This window comes from Nipponia nippon, unplaced genomic scaffold, assembly GCF_047370975.1.
Source record: "Nipponia nippon isolate SJK-2023a ecotype South Korea unplaced genomic scaffold, ASM4737097v1 scaffold_9, whole genome shotgun sequence".
NCBI lineage: Eukaryota > Metazoa > Chordata > Aves > Pelecaniformes > Threskiornithidae > Nipponia > Nipponia nippon.
The window spans coordinates 8,804,934-8,820,802 of record NW_028262413.1 but is presented as its reverse complement, the minus strand read 5'-3'; the positions used below and the strand labels follow the sequence as shown (position 1 = coordinate 8,820,802).

Sequence of the window (15,869 nt, the reverse complement as noted above, 5' to 3'; positions counted from 1 at the left end):
GCTGAGATATTGCTCTGGGGCTCCCGGTCTGCAGTACAGCCACTTTCCACCAGGGCATGAGAACTCGTTTCCCTCATTTGCTGACTCTTCATTTAACATGCTGTCCTTGTGACTCGCTTCTTCCAACTTGGCTGCTGGTTACATTTCAGTTGAATGTTTTAAAAATCAAACTGTTCAAGCAACAATGGCCAGCCACAATGTTGTTTGGTACCCTGCCATAGCTAAATAGCTGCAGCTCTGCTGTACGAAAGCACTAAAGGGATTTCACTCTCTTTAATGCTAGCCATTCTTTTCCTGGCGTTTTCAGTATGGGCTTCTATTCTGCTGTCACCCACAGCAGAAACTGGTTTTCATCTTATAAATAAATAAATAGGGATTCATAATTCTTCAAAGCCATAAGATGCTCTTCTGGAATAACTTACAGTTCTCTCGCAAGTCGGTCCTGCTGGATGAAGGACACTCACCCCCTAAGACAAAGGGTGCTACGCTCCAATGCATCTATGTATTGTCAAAGCGTAAATCCCATTTTCAAAACACTTCAGGTGCTTAAGAAATCTCAAACTGAAAGTCAGGGTTTAGAAATTTAACTGCTGGAGCCACTTGATAAAACCAGAATTACTGTATTTTTTAATTAAATGTTCTCCAACTGTGTACACGTCTACAACTAAACCCAAGAACTCAGAACAGTAACTTCTGTCATGCAAAAAGCACTATGGAAGATCTGCTGGAGGATTATGAGGAAAACCAGCACATTAATACAGACATTCATGGCTTTGCCAGAAGCCCAGCCAATTCTCGGTCATGCTGGGGTTTTATGATAATGACATTGTCCAAAGAAGTAGGAAAAGGTCATTCTTATTTGTTGGCATGTAGCTCTGAAATCTAGTTTCTGATAAAGCCTGGCTTCCCAGTACAGTTCTGCACAAAGAGCCTTTGCCAAGCAAGGCAAACAGTAATGAATTCCCATCAGTTATGCCTGCAAATTGACAACAGGTATTTGCAACAGTCTTTCAATATGGAAAATTGTTTAGAAGGGTGGAGCCAGGAACAGTTCAATTAAATTAGGGAAAAGGAGAATTGAGGCTGGAGAACAGGAAGAAAATTCCCCAACAGTGAGGTCTACTGAACGTCGGAGCCAGCCTCCCCAGGGAGGAGAGGAAAGCCCTCTCCTTTGAGTCATCTAAAAATAGACTGGAGAAGGCACTCAAGACTGTACTGCGGGGAATAATCCTGCGTTGGCAAGGGCAGGACGAGATGACTTCATGCATTTCTTTCCATCTCTGATTTCGGTGATTCACCCAGAGCTCCAAACCTGAACTTGAAGAGCAAGAGAGAAGCGGGGCACAAGGACATCATCCCAGAGGAAGCCAAGAAAAGAAAGTGTCACAGGGCCAAGAGGACCAGCAGGACTCTGGTCCAAATTCTTTCTAACCACACTCACGCTGCGGGCCAAGCTGATGCACTGAAGGTCACGCATGTTTCCTCTCATAGCCCACTGACCCTCTAATTGACAGGGCTTTGTGGTAAGCTGGGCTTGTAAGTTCTTCAAACACACTCGCCTTTGTGCTGCACTGAGCATGGTTTTAATACTACTAACACAGGGCAAAGCACAGAAGCTATTAGAGGCTTATAGATATAGGTAATACCACCACCACTGTAAAACCGGGGCTGCATTCTTGAAATACTGGGTTTATACACATATCCCCAAAACATCGACTTTGGACAGAATCACTGGTTATTTGCGGTGATGCAGTGCCTAGGTCATGCTCCACCATCCTAGATGCTGCACAAATTCAGAAGCGCCTTCCCTCAGTCGCTTCCAGTCGGGGGGATAACGGCGAGAGCTCCGGTCACGCAGAAGACGGCTGTCAGAGGCAGGAGCCCAGGGGTCACTGCTCTCTGCTGGGGTCTCCCAACAGGGCAGAAGTGCCCGCGTAACACCTGCAGGAGCCCTGCAATTATGCTGCTTTTCCCACACCTGCTCTTTCAATATAAAACATAAACCGGGAATTATGAGCAACACAACTGCAATAATTGGGTCAGCCTGGTTTCCCCACCACCGCCACCAAATGGCTCCTACCTGCTTACACTCTGCTCCTCCCGCAGAAGGCAGCAGGAGATAACGAGACTTTTCCAGGGCAATACCCATTCCCACTAGTATTCACAGCCTAGGAAAGCAAAATGACAAGGAGCACATTACATGAAAGCAGGCCGCCATGCCAAGCCTGTGTCATGTGTATTCTATTAAGCTGAAGGCTGAATAGAAGACTTTGTTTTCCACTTCAAAGGACCCCATCCCAATCTCTCGCTCTTCCCTTATGAATAACAAATTGGAAATAAATCTTCTGGCTGAAGCGCATGGAAACTCGTACAGTTGGGGCCCTCTGCAGCTTCCCAGCTCAATCACATGCTAATTTTTTTTGTAAACACTTTCATGTGATATATATGTAAATCTCGCTGTGCATTGCTGTACCGTGTAAAGCAATACAGCGGGTGTGTCCTCAAGGGATGGGACACAGTGGGAAGCCTGAATGCAGATTTCTAATTACTCACAAGGATAATGTTCGCAGAGAAGGGTCAAGTGTTATATGTGGGCAGAACCTTACTTTTCTTCCTGACAATCCCATTTCATACTGTCCCATAGGCCAGCATCCTCTGTTTCTCACCACAAACGTTATTTAGCTCCTTTGATACCGAGAATACAAGGACACCCCATTTTGCTGGGCAGAAGGCGCATTGGAAAAGTCACTCTTAGGATATACCAAAGGCCTTTCAATCTAAAAAACAAACCAAAAAAGAAAATACTACCACCACCTTTAAATACAGGGGGGAGGTATATGGTGCCCACCAACATGGGCTCCTCATGTGTTGAAGACACCTGGGCTCCAGATGGCCAATAACCTTGGACTAGTTCACACAACTCCTTACCTGTGCGTGCCTGTCACCTTTGCCTTAGGTTTGTGGTAGAAGTTTGGGGCAGAGATCATCTGTCAGCTTTGTGCTCCCAATGCAGTTGGGTCTTGGCCTATATTCAGGACACCTAAGCTGTGGTGATCCTGGGAAGGTGCAACACTCGCACCTCTCTCAAACCTGACGACCAGACCAACACCCCAAACGCTGCAGGAAGCATCGCAGAGAATGAGACATCTCTGCCTTGGCCTTGCTATTCTTCAGGCACTAAGAGGCAAGCAGACCTCATGGCATACAATAAACTTGAGGCCTGCAGCTGAGTAAATATTACAATTCACTCCAATGATAAGCATCTGTAGTATTTCTACGTACCCCTCCGTTCAAGGCAGTGCTCAACTTCATGATAACAGAGGGGAGAAAAATCTCTCCAAATTAATCACGTGGATTTGTGTGCATGTGCAGTCCTGCAGACTAAGGAAAGAAAAGCAATTTTCATGCTTGCCTTTGCTACTAGGTATTTTACTTGCAACGTGGCATTCTGCATGGCTGATCCTTACAGATGCATGGCACATTAGCTACAGGAGAAGCAAAAAATTCATAAGCCAATTGCAGTTTCTATACATAAAGGCAAAAAGCATAGAGCCAAACGCCCTCCCCAGTGAATTTTTATGTGCATATGTGCAGCATATGTGCAGTTCATGTGTATATTATCTTGCAGGAAACATGCAAGCCCAAAGATGGGAAAAATTCAGTGATCTAAGTTCACTGTTGACATAAACATTGAGACTCCATTCACACTAATGGAGTTGCGCTCACTTATGCCAGTACTGAATTTGGCCCTAGAATTAAACCCACCCAAATCCTAGATAAATTGAGAGAAAGAGAACAAAAGTTGGCCTACACGCAACAGCATATTTTTCATGTTAAAAGCATTTCATTCCCTTTTTCTCCCCATATAATACTGCATTGATGTCTGTGACCCATTTGGATGTAAATCAAAATGGATGTGCTAAAAGCCTGGTTAAAGAAAATGTCTTCGAAACAGTGTTCCCGTGGCAAGGCAGAACATAATACGCCAGCTACGCTCAGTTTCCATGGCACGAAGGGCCATATATGTGTCTGAGGAGGAAAATGCACTTCTGAAAAATCACTTCAAAGGTAGGATGGCTTTCTTTGAGCATCTGCACTGCTACTACCTGCTAATAAATCTGCGCTTGTTGCAGGCTTGTGTGAAGAAATTACATGGAAGAATTACATGAGTCTCTTAAGGTTCTTCAGCAAGCAGCAAGTGTCCGAATCAAATGGTGAGCCCTTCACATTGATTACTTCTATATTCTACCAAACGTCCCCAGACGTCATTGGCAAGCTCTCAGACTTCTAGAGAACTGCTTGTGGTCTAGGCATGACCAAGAGCATCACAATCTGGCTCTGTATCTACAGACTGCACGAGTCTGTTTTACTTCTGTTGTTTTAAAAGCTGCATTGATGATCCAAACCCATCTGACTTTCTCAAACGTGTCTGCAGTGCTGTAAGTAAGGGTTGCATTTGTTTCTTCCTCTTTGGTGCAGATGGCGTATAGCATTCCTTCGACTGTGCTTCAAGACTGCGTGAATGACACTTATTGTGACACTAATAAAGCAAGGGCTGTTTGCTGAACAGCTGTTGGGTACATTGTTCTTTTGTGAGAAAAATGCAGCCGTTATACTAATGGCATGCACACGCCACATTGGCCGCAAGTTACATCACGCCTCGAAACACCGCCATGGAAATCTGTTTTCCCGATACAGCACCTAAGCAAATGGCAGACACGTTAGTGTTATTTAACGATTAGGACTTAATCCCTAAATCAGGCCGATCGTTACTCAAAGAAGGAGCGAGGTATGGTAGAACACTTACTACAGTGCCTGCAAGGAAATGGGTTTAAAGCCGGGCCTGGGTTTCATTTACTCTTGACTTATACGCAGCTGAGCACAGCAGAAAAGAAATACCAGACTGCTTCTCCAGGAAAGAAGGAAAGCTGTCACCTACCTATAGAGCAGGGAAAGCCATTTTAGGCCCAGTTTGGCTACATTCCTCTATTTTCTACTTACCCTGTTAAACAGCAACAGATTTGATTGTAAATTTTAGGAGGAAAATAGCATGTGGTTTATTCTTTCAATGGTGGAGTTATAAACACGTATTACTGCTGAGAACCCCAGCTGCCTGGGCAGAAGCATTCTGTAAACTTTTTGTTCTTATTAACTTTAAAAATCAGGTGCAATGAGCTCCAACCAAGATTAGAGGCCTCATCCTCCACGGAAACCCACCCAGCAGTCGTTGCACAGCATGCTTCAAGGTATCTCTCAGAAGTATATCTGCACTGACAACTACAAGCAAGGCTGAGCCCACCCTCGAACCAGGCTGGTTCACAGCCTAGACTGCCTATACCAGCCCCCAGAAGTTGAGCTCTCTGGAGGGGGGAACCAGCAGAATCAAGCGAACGAGTACACGTGCCAATGCCTTTGTGTGGATCTACAGTCCAGTCCACCAGCAGATTTCTGAAGCTCTGTTCCTCTCAACACAAGTGCCTTGTGCCTGGGGTGGCAGCTGAACCTGGACAGAAAACAAGGGACCTAAGGAAGTATAAGCCCAATCCCAAGCCTGTTGTCCATTGTGTGGGCAGAAACCAGTTCAGGAACAAGATGGGGAACTTCTGTTCTAACCCAGCCAACCTTCTGCTATTGCTCAGCCTCGCAGGGGAACGGCTGGACTCTCCCCTTCTCTTTACTTCGATGCCCCACTTACTTTACAGGGTGGAAATGTGCCTGTGTGTAGTCTTCAAACCATTCTCTTCTCCTGAAGCCACTGAAGTATTCCTCTGCTTGTTCAGCATCTTACACCACTAACACATGCCACCACAGTCATTACAAAATCCTACAAGAGAGACCTGTTCTCAGCTCCCTGTCTCTAGCTATTGCCTCTGAAGGTGCAACCAAATATCTCTCTTTGTAAAACACGTGTTAATTTGTGAGACTTACAGATTTGAGAAAATTCTCTTATTGCTAAAGCTAGGGACAAAAAAACCCCCACTAACACACGTGGGCTCACTACAGCTGCAGAAAGTCTAAGAGCTTTAGGTTTTGCCCTGCACCGAGACAAAGAGGGAAATCCTGGCCCCACTGAGTGCCAGAAGAGCCAGAACATCACCTTGAGCATGGTTGGTCCAAGATTTTTATCTTGCCTTGCAGGTCACGGGCCAGCAGAGCAGCACAGTCTGTGCCAGCCCTCCCAGACGGGCTGCGTGTGCAAGAGCAGGACTCGCTGGCACACAGAGTCTGCAGGGTGAAGTCAGCCTGACCCTGACGTTATATAGTCTTAGCAACATCCAAGTGCCTCATGTCAGAATCGGACGTGTCTGATGAAAAAGACAAAAGTTTCCCAGGATAGTAGGTCTGTTTTCCCTCCTTAAAAAAAAAAAACCACCAACCAAACAAAAAAAGCCCTTATTTTTCAAGTCTACTCATTTGAGACCTATGTCCTGCTGTCCTGCCTGTTCCTTCCCTCCTCACTGGCTACCAGAGCCTTTTCTCCAGACATACAATACATTTGGTTTATAAAGAGAGCATTCTCCATGTACAGCTGCATGGGAGTAACTCTCAGAGGCTCTGAAGCGCGGCCAACATGCAGAAATATAAAACCCAAGAGGACTGAGTCTTGTTTCACCTGGGACGGGTTTATCTTACGCACAGCACTGTTGTCTGAGGGATCTGACCATTTCCACTCAGAAGAAGCAGGCATTTTTGACAAGATGTTTCTGTACTCAAACCTAACCAGAGGCCAGAGGCTCTTGATTTTGCGTTTGTTTTTTTTTTTTTTTTAAACTCCACTTTGTTGAAAAAAACCTGATGCCCTGTATTTCTGCAATATCCCCACAGCAGAAATTAAAGTTGTCTTTTTCCTCAGTTAGGTCCTAAAAGAGAAAAATTATGGATTAAAACGCAACATGAAACAAACGATAAATTATTTATGTGCTGTTGGTAGGTACTCAGATATCATGATTAGAAGTGCTGAATAAAATGTCTGAACAGAGCAGAACAGAAGATCCCACAGAAGGGATGAACTCCACAGTGCCACAGTCATCTGAGCGGAGGCTCACAGCCCTGGCAGCGGGGTGAAAGCAAGGGAGCTGCGCCAGGCTCCCTGCAACCCACCACGACTTCATGCCAAACACACAGACCCTGTAATTTGAAATTCCCACAATGAAGAACACACATATAGTATTTCCAAAGCAAGTTACAGAGGCACCCTGGAAATTCCAGGGCAGCATACGAGGGGACTGTATCTTACATTATTCCAAAACTTGAACTAATACGGAAAGCAGTGTGCTCGGCTGGCACCTGGGAAGCACACCACAACTATGTTCTGCTGCCTTTCTTCATGGCCAGCTGGCTTTGAGGTGGGATCAGAAGCATTAGCCCCACCTAAAAGAACCTAAACCTGATCAAACTGTCACAGTGGTAATCACCCGCAGTGCTCCTCCAAGGGCTGGTGTAGCAGAGAGGGAATGAAACTTGAAATCCCCCTTCTTTTCCTGAACTCTGAGAAGTCTTCAAAATTGTTTTAGCTGTAAGGCTTGGGCTAAAAAGACAGAGAAGCACTGCACTAACTCACACTAGCAGAGAATTACGTCTGTCCTGAAATCTGATACATCATAGCACAGTTTCCTTCTCCCCTTTGGTTTGTATCAATAATCTGTGCCTAAATCAAAATATGGAAAAATGAAGAATTGGGAAAGCATGCACATAGCAGTGGATGCTACCTACCTCCAAAAAAAAAAAAAAAAAGACTTTTCTTTTTAATTAAAGTCACCATCATTTTTTGCTGTTGTTTCTTGAGTCACTGTGATCTAAGAAATGAGTCTAAATTGTGTGTTCACCTGAATAACTGGAAGTAAAGCCAGGAGTTGAAGCAGTACCTATTCCTTCCTAATTACTGCAATACCTTCTTTTCCAGCACACACAGTGTAAGTAACCTTATAGTTCTGTCATCTGTACAATGTTCTCTCTTCTTCTTCTAACTTAGTTTAGTGCGTGATACGCAAGTTTACTCTCACATAGGACAGCTGGTCTACGTTCACAGACAGAAGAAAACTGTGCATGTAAACCATGTGGCTAAAGCCTGCTGGAAGCACAAAGAATAACCAGAGCATCTCAGAGCAAAGCAGACAGAGAAAAAATGGGATACAGAAACACCTGATATGCTGCCTACGACAAGCCTTTATTAGGCTTCTTTAAGCTTAACACCCTGCTGCTGGCTGCAGCCAGCACATATGTGAAGGAAAAGGAAACTCTTTTCTTCTTCCATGTGCCTCGCTAGCTGTCCTTTACACTGGAAAGATATTTTTCCTCATTTTTATGGTGCTTAGCTTGTTCGGGGAATTATAAGACTGAGTCTATCATCCATCAGCTTACATAACTTTGTACTAATGGTTTTAAAAATGACACCGCCGTAGCACTTGTTCTGTTCTCCTCTGTGAGATGATCCACACACGTCATACACAACTGCTCTCACTTTCACTTTCTCAAGTAATCCCATTAATACAGTGCAGAATAGTCCCTCAGACATTACTGAGCCAACAGCTTCAGTAAATTCTTCTGCGTTCAGGCTGTGCACCGTTTGTCTCTTGTCCTTTGCGCTCCTACCTCTTCTTAATTACTGCCTCTTCATGCACCCGTGAGAAGCCCTAGCCTGAATTGTACTCTTATTGATGCTACTGGCCACATCCAGCCTGTTGATGGGACCGTAATGTTTTTTCTCCTTTGTTGTACTGTCAGGGCAATTTTTTAAGAGCTTCATTCAGATAAGCAAAACGTATTCTGCTTTCACTGCCTGGCTTTGATGTGACAAACCTTGAGCTCTCTCCATGTGCTTGAGCCAAAGTGACCGGAGCATGCAAGACTGATCTTTGCCATTTTCTACTCTTGGTTCCACAGCCAGAAGAATATATTGCAACTGGTCCATGGAACAAACTAACCCAGTTTTGTTTCTCTTCAGATCTGCACTGACCTCTTTAGATTAAACATGATGTTTCATCCTAAGTGACTCACTCCTGCAGCTAGCTAAATTCAAACTGTCTTCTTTAAAGCCTGCAATCTAAACAATACATTTTATTGTCACAGCTACATGGACATTAGTTAAAACAACTTTACATTCTGAAAACAGCTACACGATCTTGCTGTTTTATGCGGTTTTGGCAAGAACACTGCACTTTTTCTCTTTAAGCACTGCCACCTCTTGCTCCCAAACACGGCTGCTGCACTAACAATTAGCAGGTCAGGCCAGTATCGCTGCCGAAGAGTTTACAGAAAGCCATTCCTGGACACTGGCAGGGAAACAGATTCCTAATAAGGCAGCCAAAGCTACCCTGTGCAATGGGACGAGACCCAGACACCGCATCAGACCAAGCTCATGAAGTTCCTACGGAATCCTCTGCAAAACACAGCTCAGTTCTGTGAAAGCTCTTAATGTATTTCATGCTCCTCCTGCCTGTGGGCTCCCCTTATATTTGACTCCCCGAAGCCTCCAGATGCAAACATTCACACTGTGGGCTCATCCCTCCAGAACAACCCAAGCTACTGACACACAGCGAGAGGACAAGCTATTGTCCCAACCAAGCATACAAGGACCAAGGAGAACATAAGCCCTCCTCCCTCAACAGAAGCAGTGAGGAGCAAGGAGGATCATCACCGGTTCCCATCCTTCCCAGTACCTCTGCCCAGTTTAGGTCTCAGTGCCAAGCTTTCTCAGGAGTCCAGCACCCTTAACAGGAAGAAAATTACTCTACCTCCACCTCCTCTCTTATTATATTTTGCTAGAATGCTTTTAATGATCTGCAATAATTTTCTGTGCTTCCAACCCAGGATCTCAAAGCTCCTGAAAAACCCTGACTTTCCTCCATCTTTTGCAGTGAGTTAAAGGAAAAAACAGAGGGACAGAGAAATTACATGACTTCAAATCCAACCCTGTGCTCAAAAAGCTAGACCCTGACTCTGTCCATGATAAGCAAAGCAATGAGCTGGTGGGAGAACAACGCATCATTCTGAAAGACTGAACCATTAAAATATCATCCAACTGACACCTTCTTTAAATGACCTTTGAAATAGCGTACACACAGCCAATCATAATAGCCTGCCAGCGATGCACTGAGAGTTTCTCCCTGTCTACAAACCCAGGCTCAATCAGTTTTCTCTGTATCATTTGCAACTGCCTGTTACCTTGACGAGTGAAATGCTACAAAAATTAAAATAAAATAAGAACCACAAACCAAGATGGTTCGCACTCTAATCAGTAAAAATAGCTAGGGTAGCAGATAAGATTTCTGGCATGCTGGGGAGTAAAATTTAGACTGCATGCCACATATCAGCGGTTAGATGTTCCCTGTTATTTTTCAGATATTCAGGCAAATGATTTTCACATGCACAGGTAGGTTGGTACATACTTACTGATTCTTGGATGTGCCCATAATTGTGATAATCAAGTTAGATAAGTTACCATCGAAAGCCTTTGCGAAATGTATAACTTATATTTCTATCATTAAAGAGGACTTACCTTTAAGGACTCCCAGAGGGGAAATTGTACCAGAGAGAAAGGAATCTGGAAAGGTGGAAAAAGAAAAAAAACAACAACAACGTAACGTTACAAAAGCAAATTAGGTTGGCATGTTCCTCAACTGGCTAAATTAGGAACAGTTATTGTTCACTCAGTGAACTGCAGCTTATTACATTCACAAATCTTTAAGGACACTTTATGTATGCTGCCATTAAATGACTGGTTTCACTAAAGCAGTTTTATTTTGTTTATCACATTCCCTGCTGAGAGGTTAATGTATTGTTACCAAGGTGGCCTAGAAGAGCAATAAGCAGTATGATCTAGTGCAGGGACATTCTTGGTTTGACGCTTAGCCAAGAAAGCCATAAGCATGGTTCAAGAAACACGCTCCCAAGGCCAGGAACACAGCCTGGCAGAAAAACATCTTCAGCACTACATACTCTCACAAATGCCGAGCTGAAAACAGTTGTGTTCCAACCAGGGCTTTGCTGTTTGGGCATCAGCTGCAGAGAGAAACTTTTCTGAACATCTCCCACTGATCTCACATTAACAAGCTCCCTAGAGAATTAAAAGCAGGTTGTGAAGAGCTACCACAACCCAGCCAAAATCCAAGAGAGATGCTTGGTGGTTCTGTTCTCATCACCTATAACGAGAGGTTCTTCTGCCCAGCAACAGCCGGTATCTCTTCCTACGCTCGCCCCTGCTGCCCTGTGTCCTCAGCAGTGCCTGTGCATTTCCAGCTCCTTTACAGATTTTACCCTGATAACCACCTTGTAACCAACTCTCTTAACACATGAGAGGAAAAAAGGAAACATAGGTCTCCATCAGCTCTGTAGGCTGTGCAGGGCTAACACATGTAATAAGTCAGTTTTCACCATGAACAGAGTGATTCTTTGTGACAAGAGACATCACTTTCCAGGGTTATGCCTTCCCTTATAGTTTCTTCCTCCTCCAATCTTTCCACTAAGTTCTCCTGGCTCTTCCTCCTTCACCACTCTGACAAGCCCTGTCCGATATCCACCTCTGGTACCAACCCTGCCTTTGCTATCTCCAGCCTGGGTATCTATCTCAAGACATCTCGGAGGAAGGAGTCCCTATGAAAATACCAGCCTGTGCCAGAATTGCCCTACAGCTGTACCCTTCCTAAACGCTTCTGGAGTCCTCTCCTCCACTTCAACAGTCAGCCAGCCCCAGTTTCAAATCTTCCAAGTATCTATTTTCTATTCCCAAGCATTATGCATGTCGGATTAGTTTTCACCCTTATGTAGGCTGATTTTGTAGTTTGTGCATCATTTTATTAGTCTCAGAAAGCACTTAGGCACCTTTTGCCATGAAAAGTAGTACGCACTCTAAACGGGTCACGCTTAACTAATACATAAATCTTTGCTCTTTGTAACGTAACGCCAGGTTAAAAACATTCACTACAGAGATATGAACGGCTTATTAAATCCAAATTCAAGCTACACAAAGGAATCTGAAATGGTACATCCATTCAACATCACAAGAGTTAAAGAGTATTGTCTGCTTCACTGTGTTGCAACTAATGATTAATAAATGAGTCTATTAAGTTAATCTGCCAGGCAAAACTAAGCTTGACAGACACCTGCCACAGAAAATTTGTTATCTATTCAGGCAGGAAATGGCAGTGAGAAGAAATCAATGTCACTGCTGTACATTGAGCTGACAAACTGAAATCTCAGAGGAAGTTTGTCATCTTGAACAATGAGCAATATCCCTGGTGGCATCCCAGAGCCCCGCAATAAAGGTCAGGCACGGCTCTTATTTATCAGGGCCTTGAAACTCTAGTGTAGCAATTAAATTTTGTTTTTAATACTGGGTGAAAAAGTCCAGCTATTTGACAGTAATGTGTGGTAATATATTTATGAGAAGATATATATATCTCCACATGCTGCTGCATCACTGTTGAATTGGAGTTAAATGGCATGATTTCTTTGCAATGTAAAATGAAAAGCAACATAATCTTCTATTATCTAGGCCAAAAAATAGAAAGAGAAGAAACAATACCCACTACATTTGCTTCAAATTTGTTAAAAGAGAGAAAAGGAAACGCTCTGTATCCAGCTGTACACCACACAAAACAAGCTTTCAAATACAGTCTCCAAGTTTTGCTTTCTTATATGTGCAAATGAGTGGTAAAATTATGCAGCTGTTAATAAGACAACAAGGGAAGCTTTTGACATAACCCCCTTTTTATCTCGTAGCTAGAAGCATTTCAATTGAAGAGGAAATTTGTTCATGACTGCTGTTTGATTTTTGGCATTAGTGGTCTTTCCTTTCCATGTCCTGCTCAGATGGGGGATTGGGGATTATCGGTTTCACGTTCCCCCGTGCGCCCCATGAGATGCTGCGAGGCGCAGGCTACCAAAACGCCTGGTAAGATTTCAGATGTATGTCAGTGGGATCTGCACAGCCGCTGGGCTCCCTCCTCTCTAAGATGCCTGCGGGATAAGGGCCTAAACATCCATAAGTCACACTTTAATAGAGTTTGAAAACTTGCAAAAAACAAACTAGGAAGCACCACCAACAAAAATAAGCAGAGCAGCACCTTTGCCTGCACTAAGAAAATCTTAATGAGATGTCCTCCATTTCTTACAGTCATCCATTGGAGCCTGTTTGACAACATCCTGACTTAAAAACAAAACCCACACAAACAATTTCATGGGTACTGGAACAAAAGGGAGTCTGGCTTCCTGTGGATTTGGTTTTTGCCCTCAGATTCTCTGAAGCCAAATAATTTCCAAGCCGGGTTCGGCGATCTTCCCGAGACAGGGACCTCCATCACATTTCCTCTCGACGTCTATTCCACAGCCCCTGTTGAAAGTTCAGTTCCTATTGCAAGCCTTCCCTCAAACCCCTTAGTCGCCTTTATTCTCCCCTCACACACGTATTTATTTACTTCTATTTATTTTTGCAGCCTCTGCCTTTCCGCGACATTTCCATAGCCAACATGTCCAAGGGCTGCGCTGGCTGCTCTGTGTTCGCGTGTGCATACACTCTGTTTCCATAAGCCTCATTTCCCTAAGAGACTAAACAGCCCACGCCCAAAATTAGTATTAATATATGCAAAAAGAAATAGCTCTGCAAAGGTAACTCATCCAACAACGAAAAAGCCTTTAGATGGCTTATTGCCCTTTATTCGTCTACCACGACAGATGTGACAAAATCTCGCAGTCGGGGGACACTTCTTAATTTGACATTTACAGCATTTCATTCCTTTTCATATTTTGCTTTTTAAAAGAAAAGCTCTTCAGCAATGAACAGAATCACACCCTGCCAGGCAGCGATATTTATGCCTGAAATAGGCTAAGGCAACAATAAAAATGTGGTCCACACATGTGGGTAACTTTCTGCCAGCAAATATGAAACCCTGGCGAGCTCCACCAACCTCTCATTCGATGTTAATATAAAATAGACGGAGAGTACCAGTTCTCATGCCTGGCCTCATGTTATATAACTGTGCTGTTTGTTCAACAGAGTCAACTCTTACACCAAAAAAAAAAAAAAGTTTAAAGCCCCCAGACAGCTGTAAATCATTATCCTAAAATGTTTTATAGGTTAGTGAAATTATCATTTACTCTGGTCCCTATAGTCCTTAGCACCTGATGCCTAACTTAATGTGATGAACGTTGCGGATTCTTATTTCTACAGACCTACTTAATTCCCCTCATACAGCAGGATTTTAAAAGATTATTTTTAATAAGTTACTTCTAGAAATAGTTGCACCTCACAGCCCGAGCAACAGATAGACACATCTCACTTCTAAAAAAAAAAATACCAACCAGCAAGCACTGAAGATTGATGACAGTGCACAAGTGCTCCCACCAAATGCTGTTTAATTAAATAAAAGATATTTAAGGAGGAGCTTAATAATACTCTTTGTAACTACAAAACGACATTTTAAAGTAACTCAAAATTCACTCATTCAATATCTGATGCTAAATTGCAAGCTGACATTGTCCTGAAGGAAACACAGCAGCCAGGGAGCAAGGAGAACATGCTGAAGGAGTGACAAAGAAGGGGGGGAAGAACCAAAAGGGGAAAAAAAAAAAAATCAGCCTCTTCAGAACTGGGATTCCCTTCCAAATACGAGAATTCTTTCACACAAAGAGGAAACAGATGTCCATGGCTGGAATTTGCATGTGGCTTTATTCTCTTCTAGGATACAATAAAACTACTCTTCTCATCCTCCGAGCTAGAAATTAAACAGTGGCATGTCATGCATAATCCAGCTGTGCTTTCTACCTCCAACCTTTATTAGTAATATATTTAAAGAGAAGAAAAGAGAGACAGAAAGAAAGGGAGAAACTAGAAAAGCACCAGAAATGAAAAACTATGTGGTATGTGTTCTCAAAACAATACAAAACCTACAGATGTTCTTACTAATCTGTGGCACATGTTTGTTTATTCAGGTTTTCTCTGTCTCCAGTTCAGCGGGCCTTGCTCTCCAGAAGAGTTATCTGTTTTTACAAACGTTAGAGTAAATACTGAAGGAAGGATTGGCATAAACAGCCAGAGGAGGAAACAGGCTCACCTTGTAAGAGCTTTCTCAACATCCCTGAAACTGTACCTCCGTCCCAGAAACTGCTCTCACCCACACCTCCACTGTTCCCTACATTAACAGCAATGGGAGAAAAGCCAACAGTTATGAAGAGGATTTTGACAGCACTAATATCACAAAGGCCAACGGCAAGAACACGTGTTCCCTTCAGGAGGAATGTACTGCAGTCATCACGGAGTAGTTCTCAAACTTGCGCCTAACCTGTCACTCGCACGCACGGGGGCGAGGCTCACAGAGATGCCACCACCGTTGAAGCCTCTATTTATAAGGAGTACTTCACCACAGTGTCTGAGCTGCAGGTGCCAAACTCTGCCTTCTCCATTGTAATTACAAAGAAAAGCCTAATAAACCACTTCTGAGTATCAAAAAATATACTGTTTTCCAAGGATACCTAAACCACAAATTTCAGGAGACCAATCTTTCCTTTACCCACGTCCCCTTTACATTCCTTTTTTTTTTAATCAGCTTCTTTATAAAAGATGGTTCTTTTCAAATAGGTTCAGATTACAGTAGAATAAAACAACCCTGTCTGCCCACTGGAGTCAACACCAAAACATTTCCGTTAATAATCACAGTAAATCTGGTTCAGTGTCTTGTCCTCTTAAAATTCTTCACACGCCAAATACATCTGGATTATGATAAACTGATGTTCCAGCTATAAATATACTTTCCCCGTGGTGGGATTTGAAAAGATAGCATGAAATGAGGTAAGCCTCTCCCGTGGCCATGCCGGAGGTAATAGCAACAGACACCGTTATGAAGACCTGTAGCTGTCCACAATACTGACTAAAG

The 15,869-nt window shown here is 43.4% G+C and overlaps 1 protein-coding gene across 18 annotated transcripts in view; it reads right to left on the bottom strand.

The window, feature by feature from the left end:
* Window positions 1–15,869, bottom strand: part of SLC25A26 (solute carrier family 25 member 26) — a 133,706-nt gene that overhangs the window by 60,541 nt on the left and 57,296 nt on the right. For all 18 annotated transcript variants that reach the window (XR_015701183.1, XR_015701180.1, XR_015701181.1 and 15 more), the window contains one exon: window positions 10,499–10,543. Coding sequence is in view for 12 of the 18 variants with exons in the window: in XM_087742904.1 (XP_087599030.1) it covers window positions 10,499–10,543 (45 nt within the window). In the remaining 6 variants the exon portion in view is untranslated. The remainder of the gene's footprint in view (window positions 1–10,498; window positions 10,544–15,869) is intronic.